Here is a 23434-nt window from a genome sequence, read left to right as displayed (position 1 = left end):
GATACCATACCCAGGTTATTCTCATTTAAAGTGAGGGTGCTTGATACTTCCTTTGGGCTTTGCACGTGTCAGTGGATTTGGATCTTTTAAAGAGTGGTTCTTTCTGTCTTACAAACTCAAGCCCAAGCGTAGATGCTTTTTGCCTAGAGAAATTCGCGTGTTCTTTAACTAGTTACCCTATGAAGCTGTCACTGACTGGGTTTAAAAATTTAAGCCGGTCACATTTCTGTGTGACAGGTATGTCTAAATGGGGGGAAATTAAATTTGTTCATGTCAGCATCATCTTTTTACAGCTTTCCTTTAACATCACAGTAAACATACAAATACACTTCAGTTATATATCAGTGAATGACCAGCCAATTACAGAGGGACATTATCTGCAAAACCAGGATGTTGTTTATCTACAAAACCTGTATGTTGTTCCGGTTTTGTTTTGTTTTGTTTTAAGGGATCTGTTTTTTGAACCAAGACACATCACAGAGCTAGGGTTTTCAAGAACTCCAATATTTTAAACTAGTGAAACGTGTTGCTTCAGGAAAAGAGAAGCTGGACAACAATGGTACTTCACTTTATTTTATTGTTCAATCTTTATACTTGGGCAAGTCGGCATTCTCATTCAAAATGAAGTTGTACAGAAATTATTTAGAAACAAAGTTACCTAAAAATCATGACATTTGATGTAGGCCAATTCCTGACTTCAGTGGGATATCTGCCTGAGTAAGGAACACAGGATATGGCCTTCGGTTTGAAAGGATTACATTTTCTCCAGCACACAGTTAACCAAGGAATCCCGTTTCAGTTATCCTAAAGAGTTGCTCCTAAAATCACAATTAAAATTAGCCAGTATGAAGTTCACCAAAAGCTTGATCCTCTTAAATAACCTCTATAATGAGCCACGTAAATTCACACTAACAGTGAAGGCAGACTAACAGTGTATATCTTTTGTACAAAAAAAATCCACAATAAAAAATAGCAATCATACCCAGATTTGTATTTGTTTGTAAAATATTCCAATTGTACTATACAGTACGTTTACTTGCAAAAAAAAAAGTGTTGGTGGTTTTTGTTTTTTAATTCCTAACACTTGAAATGTTTAAGAAAACTGCAGAATCACTATACATATTGCACTTTTCTGGTAAGCTGGGCTACTAGGTTTCAAGGCAAAAACATCCAGACACATCTACTGAATAAAACAAGTATTTTTCTAACCCCCAAAAGGAACTGAATTTCTTTCCTGCAGTTTTCATTAGAATTCTAACAACATTCTCTGCAGACTCTTCCAGGCTTTGTTTCTGAAGGACTGCTGTTTCACTTGTTACAGAATCCAGATTCATTTAAAAAATAAAAAAAAACCTCTAGGTAATGGATAGGTTTAACATACAGTGCACTATCTTCCTTCAGTCACCAACAAAATGAAGACAACACAGGTCATTAATATAGTTACACTTAGGTTCCAAGGTTACTGCCTCCTTAAAAAAAAAGTTCACTTTAAAGGCAAGCTACAATTTTCTCAAAGCAAACAAAACCAGTAATGAACTATTTGTTTTGAGTGGATAGTGTTAATCTTTTTGCAGCTTGGTTTAAAATTCGATTCCTTACACTGAGAAATCTTAGTATGTTTACTCCAGCGTCAGAGAAAATGATACAGTTTTAAAGAAAAAGCTTTCAAAATGCTTGACACAAACAAGCTAGTTACTCTTCAAGTTCTTTGTAAAGATGTTACTAAAACCTTCTGTCCATTTCATGAACACAGGAAAGATCCCAGGATGTCTTGAGTCGAAGTGGTCCATGAAGAAATTCTTTGGAATGTCTTAAGATTGACTGTAACTAGAGTTCTGGCTACCATTTGGACCCTGTTCTCCTTCACTGTTAGGAAGACAAAAAAGGGGAAAAAAAAGTCTTCAAAAAAGTATCATACTGCATTTTTGCCTTTTTCAAATGAAAAAATACAGTATTCTGAAGGCCTTTTGAAGGAAAATATAGACATATGCAAATAGAGTAAGATATTCTATGCAGCCTCACAAAAATGCAAATATTATTCTAAGCATGCACAAATAACTTCAGCAGCTAGGTGTATCAGAACATATTGAAATTACTATTCAAATACACTGAATTTACCTCCAAAATCAACATTTTACAGGTCACATTACGTAAGCTCATGCATAGGAATTTGCACATGCAGATTCCTAATAGCAATATTTAATCACAGTAATTAACTCTGGCAGCAAACAGGCGCTATTCCAAAGAATCAGGCCCCTCCACTGGGCCTCACAATGCTGTTTCCTTCATCTGCTAAGCTGTATTGATCACACTGTAATTACGTTACTGCTTTCCGTAAAACAACAAATATTCTGCTGTTATATTCTAGCTCTTGAACTGACTGTGTACTTGTAACAGAAAGGGCTGCATTGTAAAAGCATACACCATACCTCAAATTAAACATTTGAGCATGCTTAAGATAATAGTTCAGATTTTCTGTATGAAAGATACATTAAGTGCAGTACGTGGAAGTACAGTACCTGTTTGGAGGTGGTTTTGGTTTAGGCATTTTACTAAGAATAGAAGCCATCTCTTTCCTCTCATCAAAGTTCTTCCACTGCTCATACAGTTTCAGAATAACCCTGATTATTTCTAAAATCTGATTTGAAAGAAAACAGATTTTAAGGTCAGACACAATAGCGACTTTGTATTTATCACAGTCACTTTAAGTGTGCAGTTAATTAACTATGCCCCAGACTTAAATTAAGAAATGCAAATTTCATACCAGAAATAGGCCTGTCTCATGTCTCAATAACCCGGTCTGGCAATCAACCATTTCTGTAAATAGTTTTTGGTTTAACTGTGAATGGAAGCCTCAATGCTTTCACTCCCTCCCTCCCATTCCATTTTCCTCCCACTGTATTGACCACTTCTGCCTCAAGAGCTGAACATTTTTTTTTATTACTTGTTTTTACTGCTACAGCTTATACTTCATGCCACTGGGAAACTACAGACACCTAGCAGCACGACTGAAGCTGGATAAACACAGATTACCAATTAAGAATCTAATGACCATCAGTGTTCGATATGCATCGGAGGCACAGTGTAAATAAAAAAAGCAACAACATTGGTCTAAGTTCCTTACTTCCAAAAATAGAGCCAAGAAGTATCTAAATACTTTAAAATACAAATTACTGAGCTTTCATATTCTGTTTCTAGAAGCATAAGTATTCTCTACCAGTGTGGAAGCTTTCTATCTACTGCAGCTCAGCTATAGTAATTTCCTACTAAATTTCTAATGCAATATTCTACACAAAAGGTGGATATTTGGTTCATGATTTGTTTCACCATTCAATAAATTAATAGAGTAGACTTTCTTCTTTCTAATTCATGGAGTTTAATTAAATGCTAGATCACTATCTACCCTTGAAAGAAAAGTTACAGTTAAACTCAGACCTCTTAGCTAAGAGGTCCATGGTGTGTTAATGTTAAAAAATATAAATAAAATCAAGCTTAGATTGTATCACTGGTATGAGGACAGTGACATTTAAACATTCAAACATGTTCAACAGCAAGCTTATGTAACCTGATCTGTCAAATATAGGTAGTTTCTCCTGTGCTGCTAACCTATTATCACTCTGCTTTTGCAGGCGTGACAGTGTAATTCAGAGATCTTGATTCAGCATAGCATCCACACTGCTTAAATTTGAAGATGCATTCTGGAATACAAACACAATTCCAGGATATCATCAGTGGGATCAAGTGTAATACTGAGGGCACAGAGGGCAATGGTCTCATCTGAAATACTCTATTCCATTTGGGGCGCTCATGTTCAAAAAATGTAAACTCAGACTGAAAAAGATGTGCAGAATGACACATTATGATAAGGGGAATGAGTATGAGTATAGCTTGCTTGCCTGAGCTAAACAAAAAGGTTACAGAGGGACGAATGCACTCAGGAAGTCAACTGAAGACAAAAGGAACTAGTTAAGTTGAAGAATATTATCGGTATCAGCGTTAACTGCCTGCACCTAAAAGTCTAATAAATTTATGAAGTGGATTATTTGACACGGAATTTGCAGTAGCAGGAAAATCATCTGAATAATCTTGGCATGCCCTTGTTTAACATTGACTGAAGTCATAGCCCTTGTCATCCTGGAAGTGTCAAGAATGTTTTATATATCCGTCAATAGGGAGCAAATAAGAACTACGTGTAGGCAAGATGCTGAAAGGTGAATCAGAAAATTACACACATTAGAATTTTAAAATTAGAGTATCATTCAAGGTCGAATGATAAAAACTAGGAAATCTTTTTTTCTGGAAAAAAAAAAAAAGCATGGGATATTGGTTTTATATTTCAATCCAAGAAATGTCACCAGCAGCAGCACTTTGTCATTATGCAGCATTTTAGTCTTGGCTTTCAGGGCAGGGTGATAACTGAATGGCCTGACCTCTTTTCTCTCCCACCTGATTTCAGCAGTGTGTAACGTGATCGCTGAATGAAGTTCAAGTCAGTATCACACTTATGCAAGACAGGTTTATAACCACGGCTAACATATCTGGTCAGTCCCTAACAGGTGGCAGGAGGTAAAAAGAGTACCTTTTCCATATCCACGGATAGCTCAGCAAACCATTGCCTTGCATCCTTCTGCTGGACAACACAGGCCACATGTAGGCAAGCTGCAAAGATCAGGTAACATGGGTATTAAACAAAAATCCATTCTCAATACATTTAGAAACATCGTATGTCAGGCAAAATACTATGGAGTTCAGCGTTCTTCATTTCCTTTGCAAACAAACTCATCCAGTTTTCAACAGAGAACACTCTGGATTAATTATACAATTTTTCTTCAAGAGTTTCTAAGTTGCAAGACTATACTGTCACTACTGTATGAAACAGACTGGAGAAGCTTATGAGGGCATTCTAACGAATGCTTGTTATGGGACAGTGTACAGAAGGCATCCATTTAAACCAGGCGGGGATATTGCTTGTGTTACTTACCTAGAGCTATCATGAAAGGAGGGTACAGCAGACAAAGATCAGTTCTATATGTGTCATTCACTATCCTCCTGTGCAAAACAGAGCAAAAATTCACCTTTAGACTATAAGATTCATAAACTTATCAGTTTTAAAATGTTTTGTCCAGTTCCCAAATTGTAGGAACAGTAAGTCCACAGGGCAAAATAGAGCAGCTGAGATCTCTCCCCTTGTAGAAATCTAATAAAGACTAATTGTTTTCCTTGTAGTCACAGCAGAAGTTTATTTGGAAGCAGTATGTTATAGCATCACAAATATCATTCTGCAGAGGGTGTTCACCTATACCATAAAATAATTATCCCCATTTCACAAATAAGGGAGTTGAGGCAAACATAAAGGCACTATTTTTTATTGACTATCTGCATTTGAGAAACAAAGTATTTAAGGAGTTCTGCTTAACCTAGTTGAGAAACAACTTACTACTTCTACCAAAAGCAGATGTTAGCAGAAAGAGAAGTTGTATACTCATAGTTATCATTCAACAGCATAAAAAACTGTGCTGTTAGAGCTAGTCTAATAATAAAAACTAGACCATTTCAATTTAAAACCATTACAGAGAGTTATGAGACAACAAGGACAATAATTTAATCCAGTAACATATACCTGCATAGGTTAACTAGGGTACTCTTTGTAATATTAAGCCTGCTATTGCTTAACCACCTCTGAGGCATAACTGTTAAACACTTGTTTTCTTGCTGAAAGGAGGCACTATTATTAATCAGTGTCTGCATTACCATGCAAGAGGTAGCAGCATGTCTTCTTGGCCCATATCTTGCACATATTGGAGCAAAGGTCTATATGGATGATACACTATCAAACAGCAGTCCTAGGAAAAATATCAGTGGGATAAAAGTTAGATTACAACGCAGAGCGTGTTGTCAGCTCACATTAGAAGCATTTGATTCACAAATCAATTACTGATTTTTTGAAGTAGCATTATGACACCTAACCCTGCTATAATGAGGGCACTGCTCTCTCTAGAATACCATTATATAGCATGGTTGCCAGTCTGTCAATGTCTTTTCCCCAAGAGACATAGAAAGCCACATCTGCAGCACAGTGAAACCTCATTTGCTTACAAACCCGTAATTCCCACTTGGAAATAAAAAATGCTGCCAGAAAACAGTCTGTCACTAAATACCATACATGGAAAGCATGCCAAAATAATTGACACTGGTTTGGAAAGAGGAAAAAAATCCAGGGCCCTCTCTTTTCCAGGCCCAGGTTGATGTATACAACAAGGAATAACTCACTGAAAGAAGTCAACTGCATGGATATTACCGGGAAAAGCTGAACACTGAGAGACAGTTATTACAGATACTACATAATGCATAGCATACTGGAAAAATAAGTTAATTCCCAAAATGTAACTTTCTGTAAATGCAGTTACTTGTGGTAAAACTCCAATATACAAAACACAAGAGCTACTGCCATGTATACCATGGGTATCTAAACCTAAGCAGGATATCTAAATCTAAACCTAAGCAGGATATCTAAAAAGATGTTACAAAATCAGTAGACATTCAACACAGCAGGAATACAACTCTATGTTCTTGACTGGTCATTCATCTGAGCAAGTAAAGACACCAATATCCTACTCTCCATTTTAGGATTTTGTAACATACTGTTACCTCTCTTTAAAAACAAACAAACAAACACAGCCCTGGAAAAAGACCTTAGGGTTTACTCTTCCCAGTAGTGCTCCAGACACAGAGATAAACATGCACCCCATCCCCACTGCTCCCACAATCTGCATTACTTCTGTGGAGCAATGCAAACTTCAATGCAAACTGTTGAGAATGCCCTCACTCAGCCCAGATGACAGCACAGTAATTATGGCATGCTGCTGAAAAGGTCCACGTTAGATCTACATGAATATCATTCTAAAACTGGTGTGAAAAAAAAGACAACAGCACAATACATATTCCATAGCACAAAATTCGAAACATTTTAAATAGGTAAAGAGTAAACTGAGGTGGCAGTAAAAATAGAAAACCTCACCTACCATTAATTCTAAGAGATAGAATTCACATTCTAGTATCTGCAAGGAAGTAACATCACAATTAAACAGCAGCATGTTTCAGACAGCAGAATGAATTAATAGCATCCAGCTTAACATCACAAATGCACAGGAATTCTCAACACATGTATTTTCAACACTCCTGACTGCATCTCATAGGAAACTACAAAATCAAGCAAAAACTAAACTACTATCGGGCATTGCCTTACCACCATCATAAATGAACCCCAATCATAATAGCAATGCATTTGAACCATTTGGATCAAGTTTACTATCAAAGACTACTTTATTGACAGTACTCATCTGCGATCTGTTTTAAGAAGCAGAAAATTGTTCCCAGTTTATAAGCACTTAAAAGAAATGCAGAAGTCCTTTCCTAGAATTAGAGCTTTTTCAGCATGCAACTAACATGGCAAATCACCTTTTCATGTACTTTCATATTAAATTACATATGAAATATTCTGTACAATCGTAGCAATTTAAGAACGACTCTCTTTTTCCATAGAGGAAGTAATAGATTAATTATATCGAAATAAAGACTCAACTCTTTACGCTACAGGAAAAGTACTCCAAAATATATTTTCATTTGACTTTATCTTAAGTGCTTGTGATAAAATTGCAATGCTGTTTTACAGATATTTTATATTCTGATATATAATTTGGCTTTCTAAATTTGGTGAAAAGCAAAATCACAAAAAAGTAGCACTTGTCATAGTCAACCTAAAGAACAGTTAGATGCATTTACTTTGAAAATACTACAGCATAAAGCAATACTGGTTTCAAGAAAAAGTCTACAAAATTCCTTAGCATTGAGACGGAGAATGCCTTGAAAAACATTAGTAAACTTAAATTTTAATTAATAAATAAAAATTATTTTTCAAAAAACATTACATTTTATAGGCAAAAATAAAACTGCTTTCTGTAGGCCAACTGCTCTTATGTGTGCGCTTGGAAGCACCTCAGGTGCAAGAACTATTTATCTTCCCTGAAGCAACGTACTTGTAAACAAGACGATTAAAAAAAAGTTAAATCTCTTTTATTATCATACTGCATAAAAATTGGTATTTTAGTCACTCAGTCACTTCACTTCTCATTATAGCATTCCTTTCACCCATTTAAGGAAAGGAGGTTATACAAGATTTATTACTCTTTAAATTACCTTTTCTAATAATTAATTTTGGTTAGATTAAATTAAATTTGATTAGATTTGGTTAGACATACCAGTGTGAAAATATTTCCTTCCTAGAATTTAAAAGGATAGCATTTCCTCCTAACAATTACTTGCCTGTTAATTTATTTTGATTAAGTTATAGTTTGTAGAGCATACTTACATGGTTCATCCTATAAGGAAACTCCTTCGGAAAGGCATACGAAAACCTAGTTTTCACTACAGTAAAAAGAAACCATTATGTTAAAAGTGATGCAATTACTACTTTTACTAATTTTTCATTGTACTAATTAATCTACACAGTGCCCTTTGAATCCAGCTAGCAGCAAAACTGCTTGCAGCATGAAAATGTTTGGTTTTAAAAGAGAAAAGTTAAACTTTCTCGTTTAAGTAATTTAAGATCCTGAAAGGGAAAGAGAAATACACCCCAAACCCACTTTTTCCCCAAGTACTCAGCCAGACACTTGTCTATTGCTCTGGGCACAATTAAATCTTCTGGACAACTGCCTCTAGCTGTATGGGTGGGTATCTAACTTCCTGCAAGTTATCATTCACAGAGCTGCCTACCTACCCATGTCACTCCAATCTAGAGATTTTTTTAGTATCTCATTCCCAAGATTAAACCCAAATGGAATTTTCACGGATTTTTTAGATAGACTTGATCCTTCAACATGAAGGATTTTAAACCATATAATGAAGACTTAGGAAAGCAAGATGAGAAATCTGGATGGGAAGGAGCCCAGCCAAGAGATCTTGTACACACATACTTGTAAAGATGTTGGATTTGCAAAAACAAGGCTCAAATTAAAAGCAAGAAGTCAATTCACCACACTGCAAATATATGTCCAAGGGACTAGATTATCAGATTTTTCAAGGGTGTTTCTCTCCTTGAGTTTTTGCACTTAAAAGCATCTACTTAGACACATGATACAATCCAAGACGCTCTTGTCTTCAAGAGAACATTCAAATATATCTTCAGTTTTCTAGTTTATGATGATCCCTGATATAGATACTTAATTATCCTTGTGCATTTTACAAGGAGAACAGGTATTCAGTGCACCATTAAGAATTATGTTAAGCAGCAAAAGAGTGATCTGAAATTAAATTGCCAAGCAAAGAAAACTTAAATATCCTTAAAGATGTGGATTTGAGATTTCTACAAGTGAAATGTGTAAAAACTATTTTAAGTCCCTGTTCCCCAAAGAAAAACAGGTAACATCAAACATTTGCAGCACCGTGCACTTACAGGATGTTAATGGCAGACAGTCAATTACGAACTAATACTACTGCTGGAAAATCCATATGCAACTCACTTGGATAAAAAGATTATCCAACTCACTTGGATAAAAAGCATTTCAACATTTAGACCTGTGGTGGACTTTGCTAAAATATTTGCTGTAGGACAGTAAGGTTAGGCTGCTGGTTGGAAATTTTAATTATTTCAAGATAGAGAAGAATGCATATGACAGTCTTCTTGAAAAGCATGCAAACTAAAGAAATGCATAGTAAAAAAACAAATTGAGGGGAAAGTATGGAAACAAAACATTTGTTTCCAGAAAACACGCTGGAGACAACCATATGGAATTGTCCTTTTAGTCAGCCATAGAAACGCATAGAAAAGCTTTTGAAGAGTTTGCAAGAAACCAATCTGAGGTATCTTCCTTACAGAGGAAGCCCGTGGTACCATTTCCAACTTTTCTACCTAAAAGCAATCTGACCACTACTATGCTAGTCAGTTTGTACTGCTATTTTCCTTTCACTTGTTACATCTCATCTTTTTTTTCCTTTTGCATTGAGACCTCCAAAAAAATGGGCATGCGCTGATAAAGCATCTCTGGTATAGGGAGATCAGGTAGATTAAAAGACACATAAATGCTAGGAGAAAACCGATTGTTTTTTGTCCCCACTTCCATGAAATGCAGAGCACTCACTGGGGCACGCAGGGATTTCTACATCTGAAGGAAGAACCACGAAGCTAATTTTCTGTGGGATTCCAAGCCTTGGGATTTTCAGCAATAGCATGGCTGAAGAGTAGAAGTCAAAGCTAAATCAACTGCTGTATATTTGCCAAAATCCATCTAAGCTTCTAATTCATGTACTGAAACAGCCACACAGAATTGTGCTTTGAGATGGTTCCACTGTAAAAATAGCATTTTCATTGTTAAATCCAGTACTGGTCTTGGTCAAGCTGGCACTGAAGATGTGTTTCAGTTCCTGGTGGTGGAATTGTCATACGGCCAGCCCCATGGACTGATACGCTTAATGCATGCGGAAGCTACAGATGCAGCCAGTCACCTGTCCCCTCAGCAGCTACGAGTGATTTTGAAAGCACTGACCCACATTTTGAAGAGCACAGTGACAAACAGCCTACTGAGAGCAGCTGGACCTTCTGGGTCAAATTATTGCATTTAGTTAGGAAAGCCATCACTTTAAGAACTCAATGGATGAGATGCAAGTTGCAGGAACTGGGAAATACAAGGCAGGTGTGAAGACTGAAAATGAAGTAACTACAGTATGATTTTAATGCATTTTAACTTTGTGAACAATATTTAGGTTTTAAAACGTACACTTAGAAATAAGTATCATGTACTAAAACTGATTTTATGATGGTTAAAAAGGATTTAAAGTGTTAGAAGGTGTGGAGTCTAGTAAAAATTCTGCAAAGAGGTATTTCCATGGAAACATACCCGTTATAAAGACCTAGGTTTCCAATTCTACCTTTGAGCAGTTCAGAAATCAATTTACTACTTGAGACTGCTAAGAAATAGTTTAATTTCATTATTTTGTTTTTATTTATGCTTGTTACAAGCTCCAAACAGAAGCAACCAAAACTAAGAAAGAAAGGAGCCTTCTGATTCCATATTTAAAACCAGAAGTTATTTATGCTAAATAGCTTTAACTGGCTCCTTGCAGTCAACACGTAACCACCCATGACTTAATAAACACAGTACAATGAAAATCACTAATACTTACATACAGAAGTAGCAGCAGAGATCAACCTTGTATTTGAAACAACACCAAACTCCTGAAGAAAAAGAATGGTAAATGAGGTGAACCACCAGAAATACCACTTATTCACATTGTTATCAAATGAAAATAATGGCCTTCTTTATGCAGTACTATATTTTTCCCCATCCCTTTCTCATTCTTCCCCTTTTTTCTTTTTCTTTTTAAAGGTTAACAGAGTAAATTACATGATCTTAGTTAAAGAGGTTTTTTCCATTTATTACTTTGTTGTTTGAGTTACGAAGAATGTACCTGAAGCCACAGTACCTGAAGATTAGTTTGGTAATGTCCTACATATAAAATAGACAAGGGAGCTTCTGTAACATGTGCCTTTTTTCCCATCCCACTTTGAGAGAAAATCATGTTTATAAACCTGTCGTTTTCTACCTTTTTGATTACATTTCCATGAAACCTTAGCTTCTCCACAGAGGGTCTCAGCAAGCCAAAAAAAAAATATATATCTATTTTAAAGCTTTATTTCAGAGATGTGCACAGCAGAATCATTACCTCTACAGCTGACCTCTGAATCTGCAAAAGCTTTAGCCTAAGGAAGGCTACACTTATCTTGTACTTATTCTAAAATGCAATGTAAATCTATATATATACATAATGTCTGCATTGCACTTTCTTAAAGGCTTAATTAACGAGCCGGTTAAAAACAAACAAACAAAAACGTTCTCCAATATTCTGCGTCTTTCTCCTTTCCTTTATCTCTTCCAAACACTGGAAGGTATCACAGTATTTGTACAGACTGCAGCATCACATATGAACATCAGTTCAGTAGGACTATTTCTATGCATTTAAGTTCCTCCCATGAAATTCACGAATGCTAACATATCACAGACTTGCTCTTTTTTTGTCCTATCACGCAGACACTTCTCAAACTACTGAAAAACGTCTTCCATTACAGAAAAGGAAGAACAGCGGCTAGCTGATGCTAACTTTTGGCCACCTTTAAAGTGGACTTTCTAACGGTGGAGGATTGAGGCCTTCTTACCACTATCCTAACAAGTCAGTTCCTTCCCAAAGATCGCATATGAGCTACAACATGCTTTTAATTAAAAAGATAATTAGGAAAAAGTATCTAATTCTTTTTTAAACTTTGAGTAAACAAATAAGGAAAAACACACCAGAAAGGAGACACTCAAGCAAAACTAAACAATTTAAGATATAGTCCATGTAAATACGTAAACAGACATTTAAAATACTCAAAACATTCTTTAAAATCTTCAGAGGCCCTTCAGTGTTAGTAATTCAGATAAAATTGAGGAAGATCAAATACTAAATAATATGATTGAAGGGCTTCTGTCCCCTTTTCCTGAACTGCTATAGAAATCCATACAAAAAAAAAAAAGTTTCAACCCACAAAGCATGAGGAATGACAAAAAAAAAATTTAAGTCCTAAATGTTTTTTCACTCTTATACATCACATAATTTTACATTAAAAAATTATAATACTTCATACCTCTACTTTGGATGCCAAAAACACACACGTAGGAGCCATTAATACTGGATCTATACTTTTTAGGGAATATCTGAAATGTTATAACAAAATTATAATATGTTGTTTCACACACGTAGAACGATTAATCTATTAAGAGCACCACACTTCCTTTTGAAAAGCAGAGCTTAAGTTAACTTTTATTAGCATAAAAGCTTTACACCATCCAGAAAACAACAGTGGCACTGTTTTTAATACAGAATTTAAAAGGGTGCCAAAATGTGCCTAACAAATGTTTTATTCTTGTACCATCATAATAAATAGTCCTACCTGGCATAGAATCTCTTGAAGTAGACTGTAGCAGTGGCAATAACTTGTTGTCTTAATTTAAGATGTTCACCTAAAGCCTGGATAACTTAAAGAAATAAAATAAAATGAACAGAAGCTTGAATTGAGTTTTTACAACAATTTGACACCGAATAGCAAAGGATCTCAAAACACAGCTAGTGCTGGGGACTCTAAGGAGCAGCAGCACAGCCTTCTCCTTCAATTCAGATACATCACTCCAGGGAGAAAACATGTTGCTGTAAACCTACAGACCTGGAGGTGAAGAAGTGCTGCTGCATCTTGAGGCTTGCGGGCACCTTAAAAGAGGGGATGGTTACTTGACTTCATCACGTACAAAGTGAGCATGACCTTTAGGAAGGTGACAACACAAATCTCAAAGGGTAAAGTCTGGGTTTTCCATTTTATAGCAAAAGAAACCCAAATGCTTGAAATCTAACTCTATGGCTTTTCTGGGCCATGCAAAATGGATGTGTTTTTTTCAAACAACTAAAGCTGCCAACACAAACATGGTCATTAAATTTGGCAGAGGCAGCAGGTGTTAAAGAAACGACATATTTAGTCCAGGGAGAGGGGGTGGGAGACCAGAGGATGCAGTCAGCTGCTCCATCACAGTGGTCCTCTGCCAGTTGGCCAAGAAACAACCCTGGTGTCATCTGTGCAGGTAGCTCTTGTTTGGCCTCCCAGGCAAAGGAAAGGTGCCAAGCACATTAGATGCATCAAGCTGGGATTAAGAGCAGGGGTTGGATATAGAGAGTGACAGAGTGAAACATAAGGTTGTTACTTGGTATTTTTCCCATATTTCTTCACAGCCATTATCCTGAACAAGGCTCGGTTGGCTGCATTAAGACTCTCTCTTATTTTCCTCCCTCATCTGGAATGTCCAAAATGATCATTTAATATATACCTAACTATAAGTATACATTTATGTATATATATATACACACACATACACTTTTATATATATATAAAAATAAAAGTGTATATACACTTAAGTGTATATACGGCAATACTAAGGCAAAAGCAAACAATTCTATTACCAATAATTGCTAAATACTTAGTCTCTACTTAAGTATACAAGAATTTCTAAAGGTCCAGCTTCTTTCCCATCCTCTCCTTGGGAATAGCCAGGGTACACACCACACTCCCTTTTAATGAACATTTTAAAAACGCGCAAACACAAAGCTGGCTGGAAAACAAATCAATGTAGGAGAAAGTCATCCTGACCAACACTGATGACTGACAACATAGGGTTCGTTTTTTTTTTTTAAACACAGAAAAGTAACTAATTTGTCACCCACTATGATTACTGAAAGCCTTGTTAAGTCCCTTTCTATGTTATATCACTCTTTTCCTAAAGATAAAGAATGCCAAATTGGGACCAGCTTGCCATGTACCATAGGACTCACAGGCAACACTGCCAGAAAGGAGGTCAAGTCCAGAACAGAGTGCCTGCACAAGCATTAAAATATCTATCAGTGTATCTTGGGGGGTTTGAAAGATTTTTTTCTCTTTGATTTGATGATGGGGCTAAAAAGCTGTCCTAATATTAAGGCATCAGAAAAATCCAAATATCAAGCGAAACAGAATTTTCCAAATATGTTTCTCACTCCCATGGGATTTTCAGGAGCAGATAGGCCATCTGCTGTCAGAGAAAAATCAAGTGAGGTTTAGGGAAATAAAATGGACAAAAGCCTAGAGAGACTTAATGAAATGGAAGCTTTTATATGCTGGGAAAAATTCCAATACTCGCAATTCATTTTTGAAATATTTTTAAAGAAGCTTTTGGGTTATTTATTCCCTTATGTTTACAAAATAAGTAGTTTCAGGTTGCTGTGTTTTTTTAAGTAAAAAAAAAAAAATGTTGTTCCAAATCCAAATGTCTTGAGTATCCTATGACACAAACTTCCCAGCTTCTGCACTAAACCAGAAAGAGAAATTGATTAATATGCTTTTCAACCAAAGACTCGATTAAAACCTCAGTGATCCAAAGACAGAAGCGGACATTAATCTCTCTTTTCTGAACTATTTTAGAAGATTATAGTTTTCCCTCTTGACAGTTTTAATGGCCACACAATCACTTGCCAATCTACAGCAATTGTTTCCAAATAGGGAAGCAGCAGGAAACTGCCTCTCTCTGGGTAACTTTCCAGTTGCTTTGGGGAACAACTCACCATCTCCTGGGGAAGAAATCTTGAACAGTACAAGTCATACCATTGCTCATAGCCATACCCAGACAATGTAGGGCATGGAAGTAGCTCTATACATCCAAAGCAGAGCCCCTGATTCAGAGGCAGGTGAAGAGATACAACACATATTGAGTGCTCCAATGCAGCAAACGCTGTATGAGCTCTCACCGGTACAGAGCAGCCCCGGACTGTTTTCTCCATGCAGGTGCCTCTCATTACCACAGAAAAGATGTTGCTCCAGCACCACTCTTCCCTACAGGGCCTGCTGTGTTCACACACGTGCAGAGGAGACAGCAGCAGAGCCATTCTCCAGCTACCATAGGTCTTGAACCCTTCCTTCAGGACGGGAAAGGAATGCCAAAAAAAAAACAGACCTTGAGAACCACAAACCGAATCCAACTTATCTACTTTGTAAACCTTTGTTTACTCCAGAAAAATGTTAAAATTAAACATAAAAGGCCTGTTTCATAATTAATACTAGTGAAAATTAACACAGAAATAGTCTTAAAAATATCAGCATCCCACTTTTTCTTTTTGCATTTGGAAGCTGACACTTTGTTTTAACCTCAAGGAGTTTCATGAACTTATCAAACAGATATATAATTGCTAGCTTGACTTGCTGTTCCTGTATAAGCATACACAGGTGTGTCAACAGCAATCAGATTTGCAGCATACTCAATTTAAAACAGCTAACCTAAGAGAGACATTGTCATAAGTATCTTTCACAGTTGCAGTTCCAGTACAGACAAAAGATCTTGCAGTGACCTTGACAAAGTCACTTCATTTTTCTGTCTCAAACACGTCTGACCAGATAGATTAAAAAAAATAAGCGTTACTTTAAAGGACTGCTATGTAAAGTATTTAAATAGCTGCCTGCTAACAAATTACTACTTTGCAACACCCTCCTCTTAGGGAGCCTTTTTCTTTTTAAATACTTAACAATTGCACAGGAAAGAGTTTAAGTGCCTGTGTAATCTGATACGATCCAATGCAGCACTCATTTGTTTAAATGCTTTGCAGGATCAAGTCTTAGATAACCTCACAGACAAGCCCTAAACTCTTTGGGAGAACAGGCTGTAGACAACTTTGCGCAGTCTGCCAGCCACCCACTGCTGGGAACTGGTCGCAAGGCAAGACACGGGCTGTGGTGTGGGTTTCAAAGAACATAACCAAACACTGGTAACAAGCTTGTAGGCCGTGCTGTTTAAGAGGACAGCTCGCATCAGCTAAAATACTCACCACATCCTCAGAACCCACCAAAAGCTCAAGGAGCACAGTATTACTGCTTGTCGCTGAGCCTTTAATATACTAGTTCAGCAGTTTCTGCTTGCTTCTCTTCCTTCTGCTTTTTTGGTAAGAACCTCTTGAAAATAAGAAAACGTACCATGTTTTGTCCTACCACAGGTTCAAACATTATGTATGTAGCCAGCTTGACTTCAAGTTCTTCTAAAATTAAGTTAGTACAACTGCCTGAACAGCTTTGTCAATGGTCCAGCTCTTTGTTAAAGTGTGCTGGGGAAATATATGTAAAATAATAAAGAAACCCACATTCGCTAAATGAAAAGTGGCATTTAGACATGGCAGATAACATATAAGCGCACGGCAGAAACGAAAATAAAAACAATTTTACCATTAGTAAAAAATATCTGTAGCTTCCAATATTCTTCTTCGGTCAGAAACTTCAAGTCTTTTTGGCGTTCCTTCAGTAGATCTTGCTTATCCAAAATCCATTGTAAACTAGAGGGGGGGAAAACACTTTCAATAAGCCTTTATGAACACCACACCGAGCGGCTCCTGCACTGACCGTGCCTCAGCACTAATGGGGTAGCAGCCTTCAGGCAAACCAAACCTCAGGGTGCTCACTGCGAGACACGGCGACACAGCCCAACACCCACAGCGACACAAACACCGCACGGGACAAACCCACCCAAACCCATCTCCCCCTGGGGACAAAACCACCGCACCCTCAGGACGCCCCGGGCCCCTCCACACCCCATAACCCCCCCATAACCCCCCCCCCCCAAAGCCCCGGCAATGAATGGAGGAGGCGCCCCCGACCCGCGGCACCCACTAGTGCGAGCTCTGCCAGAAGTTGCCGGCCATGAGGAGCCGTGGGGAGGCGCCCGGCCCCGCGCTGCCCCAACCCCGGCCCCAGCCCCGGCCCCGCCGCCTCCACCGCCGCCGGCCCCAGGAAGGAGGCGGCCGCCGCCGCCACCGCCCCGTGCCCGTCGCCGCCGCCGCCGCCGGGCGGCAACACGCGGCGCTGCGAAGCGTTCCCCCCGCTCGCAGGTTCCGCCCGGCGGGGCCGAGCGAGGCCGGGCAGGGCCGGGCAGGGCCGGGCCGTCCCCCGCCGAGCTCCGGGAGCGGAGCGGAGGGAGCGGTCCCGAGCCCCGGGGCGCCCCCGTCCCGCGCCGTGCCCGGGAACGGGGGGCGGGTGCTGTGTTTGGTGATCAATAAAGAAGTAATAAAGTGATAAAGAAGTAATGTGTCCCCGTGTCCCGTCTGTCCCCATGGCCTCAGAGCTCGGCTATGAGCTGGGTTCTCCTCATCAGGGAGAGGCTCTGGGACTACTTCATTGTAAGAATCAGGCCCCAAGTCCTTTGTCCCTTCCTTTTCCTTTCACCCCCTGACAGCGACAAGGACAAGGACGAGGGGGCTGTGGGTGCCCTCAGGGCCTGGCATGTGGGGCAGGTGCCCCGTGAGGCAATGTGGATGCAGTAAATAGGGACCTCTTCGTTTCACGAGATGTAATGTTGCGCCCCAATGTATTTGCAATATACCTGCTTTCTGAATCTGCAAAATGAAAGCTGACCTAGTCACCCCTAATGGGAACCCTAACGTGGCAGAACCTAGATCCAGTATTTTGGGTGTTATTTCCTTCCTCACCTCATACCCATGTATGCCCACGCTGCCATACACACCTGAGCGTATGTACTCGTTCCTCCCCCAGGCCCGAGTGTCAGGGCTGAGTGTGGGTGCAAGGGGGAAGGATGCCTGGACACAAGACAGACAGACAGCAGCTGGAAGCAGCCATGGAAGACCATGGGAGAACCCCCATGGCCTCCTCAAACCACCATGACCCCCCAGCGGAGGGGTTGTCCCCATGCCCACAAAAGTCGTCAGAGCTTCCATCAGCAGTCATGGTGGCAGCAAGAGGCACCAATATGACAGAGCCTCAGCAAGGTGGAGTAACTCCTGGTTTGTCCTGCTGGGAAGACTGTGTTTGGTGCTAATGCCTGTAAAGACCTGTCAGCACATGAAGACTATTTTTGCGTGGTCTGACAGAACTTATTTGTTCAAAAATGTAAGCATGCCTTGGCTGTCCACACACCCAAAGGGTTCTCTCATAGTGAACTTGCTCACTCCATCTTCATTCACCACCTCAAACATCTCCCTCAGCTTTAGGAACCTGATCTGAGCAACTGTTTGCAGAGCCATGGGTAAACATTGCTGCAAGGTAACCCACAGCACCATCACCTATCATCAGGAAATGGTTTAATTCAAGAGAACCTAGGAACTTTCTACATATTCAAGGAGCAAACCATTGAGAACATAATAAATGCAGTTCTGTGTATTTTTGGAAAATTAATATATATGTGTATATATGTTTCTGTTTGGCATCATGTAGAGCAAAGATGAGCCTGGAGGTACGTAGATGTATATACAAACATATATAAAATCTGCATCTGTTTGTGTAGAGGAACCTGAATGCTGTCTTCATTCTGTCACAGTAGAGATGCTCCATGAATGTCCTTTTCTGCCCCAGCAGCACGCAAGGGGTCCTTTGTCTGGGCATTGCATTGGAACTGACAGAGGCTGGGTCCTGGGAGCAGTAAACCAAGAACTGAGTAGCAGGAACTGTGAGAAGCACCCACTGGTTGTCCTCAGACTGAGCAAGTACCCCTGAAAGGCATTTCAGGTCCAGTCCCACAGCACTGTGCAGTGATCTGCTGCTGCTGATGGGATAGCCAAGATGCTGGAGTTGTATAAAGAGCTATGAAGTGAAGAAGGAAGATGCATGAGAGAAGACGTAGACAGTGGTGTTTCCAAATTCTGGGCTTCACTGGGGAAGGAGACACACTTCTTGACTTGTTAGAGAGAGTCCAGGTTTGATACATTAATAATATGTAGGAAAGTGATGTGAGGGGTGAGGAAGGGAAGTAAGAATTTGCATATCTTCTCTTTACAGAACAAGGAGACATGGTGGAAGCTGAAGGTCGAGTTCTGTGGGATTTCTGTGGAGGCTCTCTGACCTGACACCATTCTCAGAAAAGCCATCCAGACATTGCAGAACCTGCTGAGCACATGCAAATGCAAAGGAGAAATTCCTTATTCCACTATTTCAGTGTCACAGGGGAACCAGATTGCCAGTATGCACCTTTTGCTCGCAGCTCCCCTTGCCTCCCCCAGCTGCATCACACCCTGCTAGCGCAGCACCCAGGAGACAGCACAGAGAAATAAGCCACTGCACAAAAGAGTGTTATTGCTTCGCTCAGCACAATAGAGAACCAGAATTGCAGTGGATCTCATGCTACTGCTTATCATGTCAAGCAAGGATCTCTGTTTCACCATTCTTCTCTACCTGCCCGGTTGCCTTTTACTCACACTGCTTCGATACCTGTGTTTTGCTACCTCATGCTGGTGATTTGTGCTTCTGCATGCTGCAGTGTTGCAGGAAATAAATAGTAGGGACTGGGTGGGAGATGTAGGATAGCTATGATAAATATTGCTGCTACACTTCACCCAGGGCATAGGGGACAGCTCTGCTTGCCCTGCACCTGGCTCTAGAGGGGCTATATAGCACTGCAGGAACAGGAGTACGTGACACTGCAGGGTCATGCCAGCCCTTCTCTCAGACTTTCCTTTTCTCTGTAGGACAAACCTTGCATTGCTTGACCCCATTTCACAGTACGCCGGCACAGAGCTATGGAGGATCCTGCCCCACAGATGCAGAGAGCCGCAACCACCCCCGGGATACCCATTTACCCCCTCAGCCACCCTTCTGCTGCCCTACGAAGAGAAACCCTGCTGTGCTGGAGAGCCTCCTTCAGTGTGGCACCCAGGGGGCTTCCAGTGCTTTAGGGGGGTCCTTCCCAGTCCTGCCCCCAAAGGGGTGAGGGCTCCTCTTGACTGAGGCGTGCTGGGGACGCCCACTGTCAGCCACAAGTCCTGTGGCTGCTTTGGAGCCGTGGGGCATGTTACGTGGTGTGGGGGCGATTGACAGACGTGTACGGCTCTCCGTGTTTCTTGGAGGATGCAGATGCTGCTGCGGCTCCATCTCCCTGGAGGCCCAGCCAGGAGGTGCATTCCTGGGCAGGGGCATCATGAGGGGCAGTCAGGGCAGTGCTTTTTCCCTTGACATTGCTTTGCAGCCTTTCTCTTCCAGGAGCCGTGCCGAGCATCACATTATTTACCATGTCCTCTCCGTGTGTTTCTGTCAAAGCAGGAAAACGAAGATTTCATGAAACAGATGTGCAGTGCTGCTGTGTGTGCTGATGTCTCCTGCTCAGCCCTGGACCTGGCTGCTGCTCTGAGGGACAGTCAGATGTAGGATGAAAAAAAATCGCAGCCAAGAACCTGCAGGTAAAATTATACTTCATCCTATCTGTGAGATGAAATTATCTGTCAGCTCTTGCTGATCTCTTCCCTCTCTGCCCCCCTAATAAAACCCATCACAAACATATTGAATATACTAACTAGTCCATCACTAGATAGAAATATACACAGGATAGTTGGATAGACTCTTTTTTTTTTTTTTTTTTTTTCAAAATAAGTGCTTCTTCCAATCCAGATGTTATAAATAGCATAAAAATGGGTGAAGGATGAAGCACATTCTGTTTCTTTTCATAAGTTCTCTTGAATAACACATACAACATTTCCTTTAGCCCTTTCCCTCAGTTGTACACAAAAAATAGTCACCAATACTCCCGTGTTTTTCTGCATGTTTACATATTCATCTAATAGCTGAAAACAGTATGTATCTTCTCGCAGATCTGACAATAAGCATTCGTGCTTGCCCTCTTCTGTTTAATATCCCCTCAGGAAACGAATGAGTGGTACGAAACCAGATTTCCTGACTTTAATCAAGCTTCCACGAAACATGCCGAGAATGTGAGACATTTCAGAGAAGGAGAGGGGAACTGCAAAAGAAGTGTAAGTGGAATTGAAAACCGCTTCCAGCTTATGTTATGTCACTTCTAATGGAAGCCTTTGTTATGATTTCTCCAAGTTAGGTAATGTGACAGTTGTCTGATATTTTTTTCCAATAGCGGTGGTCTTTTAGGCTATGTTTTGCAATGAGGGAGGTGGACTCGAGCAATGGTGACTCTGGAAGTGACCCCATGTCAAACCGGTAGTAAGTATCCACAAATCATGTTCATATATATGAAGTAAAAATACAGCTGCTCAGTAATATTTGAACATAAGGGTCTTGTTTTTCTTGATCAACAATTTTAGGGGCAAGTGATTTGTATTGGAGATTTTTTTTTTTTTATTATATGAAGTGCCCTCACCCCCAACACACACACACAGGAACCTTGCAAAGGCAACTATTTAGCATTTTGTGTGGAAGGCATTCAGGATGAATTCAGTAGGTGAGGAAAAGAGATCAGTTTACAACACGAGGATAAATAACAAGAGACAGAGATGTGATTAAAACTATCAGCTTTATTGCAACTGCTCCTTGATCACGTTGTTATTTCAGCCTTCTCCTTCCCACCTGCACTTAAAGTCATTTAATAAAACAAACCAAAACGGCATCCCCAAAGAGTAGCCTGATATTTCAGAGGGTTTTCATTTCTGGGTCACGGAGGCTCCGCCGTTTAACCCCACCTCCTCCCAGCTCAGCACACACCGGGAAGCACGGGGAGCACCCCTCAGCCTGCTGCTCCTTTGGTGTTTGGGGTGCGGGGCTCTCCTCGCACCGGAGCCCCCGGCCGGCCACCGGCTGTCCCTTCGCTGCCACCAGGCTCACGTTCCCTGCTGGAAACGACGGGTTCCCGGCGTGAAAGCCCTCTGGGAAGGGGGATTTCGAGGCTCGCCCCCAAACCGGCTCCTCCATCCCCCGGAGAATGGGGACCTGCTGGGAAGGGTGGGCCGGATCCTGCGCACGTCCAAGAGCTGCTCAGGCTGACACGGGCTAGGGGAAAGCTTTTTCTGAGTGTGCACACCCGATTTTGGCTTCTAATACCTCAGGACACGGGGTTAAGCATGGGTTTAGTAGTGACAAATCACCGCGGTCGGGCAGAGGGACCCATGCGGCAGGCACCGCGACTGTGAAACAGGTGACACGGAGCCATCGGGATGCGGGCACTCCGAGAGCCTCTTAATTCAAACCCGGTTTTAAGAAGGGTTCATTGTGCCAATCATTTAAAGAGCTCAGTTTATTAAAAACACACCGCCACCCGAAAATAAAAAATGAAAGAAGCCGAGAAAGGAATAGTCAGAGAAAAAGAATATTTTTCCTGCTAGTTTTGGAAGAGAGAATCCCGCTATGTGTGTGCCCGTATTTTTCCGTGTGAGAGAGAGACTTTGAGGTTAATCCATCGTCTTCTTCTAAACGCACATTTGAATATTTACACTTCAAGGCGCTGACACTGGGGAAGATGAGGGCAGTGGTCCACGGGCGATCAGGCAAAAAAAAATCTGAATAATTTTATTTAGATTTCATTCTAATAGCACAAACAATGGATAGGAAAAAAAAAAAAAAAGGCATTAAATCCGCAGACTAACGAAAAAATGGTTTCCGACAGATGACACCTACAAGTTTCTTCGGTTTCATAACTACGAAGCTGTGGGAACTGATGCACATCTCAGCATCAGGAATACACAGCGTCGAAAGGAAGAGGTGGACTTCGTGCTGTACTTTAAAATAAATCCTAGGCAGCGTGGGTTTAACCTCTGTTTTTTCAGTATGTACTTCCGAATATCTTTACTGGGTTAAAAAATAAATAAAAAATAAATAAATAAAAGGAAGGAAGGAAGAAAAAAAAGAAGGAAAAAAAAAAAGAAGTCAAGTCATTTGAAACAGGAACCAGGGGCAGACCTTTCAGTTTGTCAGATTCATTAATTAGAGAGCTGCTTATACTAGAAGAAGATGCGTTTTCTTCCTCTGCCTTCCACCAACAATTTCACCACGAGGGGATGTTTACCAGAGTGTAATGAACAGTTTCTGATGGCTGGATTTTTTTTTGCTGAAGTTCTATTTATTTTTTTTCCCTGCTGATAGTCGTGGCTTGGAAAGCAGAAA

At 40.2% G+C, this 23434-nt stretch overlaps 1 protein-coding gene across 3 annotated transcripts; it reads right to left on the bottom strand.

Moving 5' to 3' along the window:
- Nucleotides 1-559: 559 nt before the first annotated feature.
- CCNC (cyclin C) lies at nucleotides 560-17415 on the bottom strand. Of its 3 annotated transcripts, XM_068677849.1 has the most exons (12): nucleotides 17258-17415; nucleotides 16817-16923; nucleotides 12983-13067; nucleotides 12677-12746; nucleotides 11179-11230; nucleotides 8369-8424; nucleotides 7023-7058; nucleotides 5752-5843; nucleotides 4982-5049; nucleotides 4580-4659; nucleotides 2520-2638; nucleotides 560-1866 (listed from the first exon to the last, which is right to left on the bottom strand). In XM_068677849.1, exons 1-12 carry the CDS (start codon nucleotides 17287-17289, stop codon nucleotides 1812-1814), a joined length of 852 nt encoding a protein of 283 aa, XP_068533950.1. In that variant the 5' UTR covers nucleotides 17290-17415; the 3' UTR covers nucleotides 560-1811. The 3 variants fall into 3 exon arrangements, with proteins under 3 accessions (XP_068533950.1, XP_068533952.1, XP_068533951.1); XM_068677851.1 differs by lacking the exon at nucleotides 12983-13067 and having other exon boundaries at nucleotides 17258-17290; XM_068677850.1 differs by lacking the exon at nucleotides 17258-17415 and having other exon boundaries at nucleotides 12983-13059.
- Between the last annotated feature and the right edge of the window lie 6019 nt (nucleotides 17416-23434).

Source organism: Anas acuta, chromosome 3 (genome assembly GCF_963932015.1).
Source record: "Anas acuta chromosome 3, bAnaAcu1.1, whole genome shotgun sequence".
NCBI classification, from domain to species: domain Eukaryota; kingdom Metazoa; phylum Chordata; class Aves; order Anseriformes; family Anatidae; genus Anas; species Anas acuta.
This window is presented reverse-complemented; position numbering and strand designations above follow the sequence as displayed.

What these genes read in the sequence shown, in the direction of transcription:
- CCNC (XM_068677849.1), bottom strand. Translation starts at nt 17,289, where the DNA reads ATGGCCGGCAACTTCTGGCAGAGCTCGCACTA. An exon ending in TCTATCTCTTAGAATTAATG is followed by an intron (nt 5,844 to 7,022) that starts GTAGGTGAGGTT and finishes TATTTTTCCTAG; the next exon opens with GACTGCTGTTTGATAGTGTA. An exon ending in CCAAAACCACCTCCAAACAG is followed by an intron (nt 1,867 to 2,519) that starts GTACTGTACTTC and finishes TCTTCCTAACAG; the next exon opens with TGAAGGAGAACAGGGTCCAA.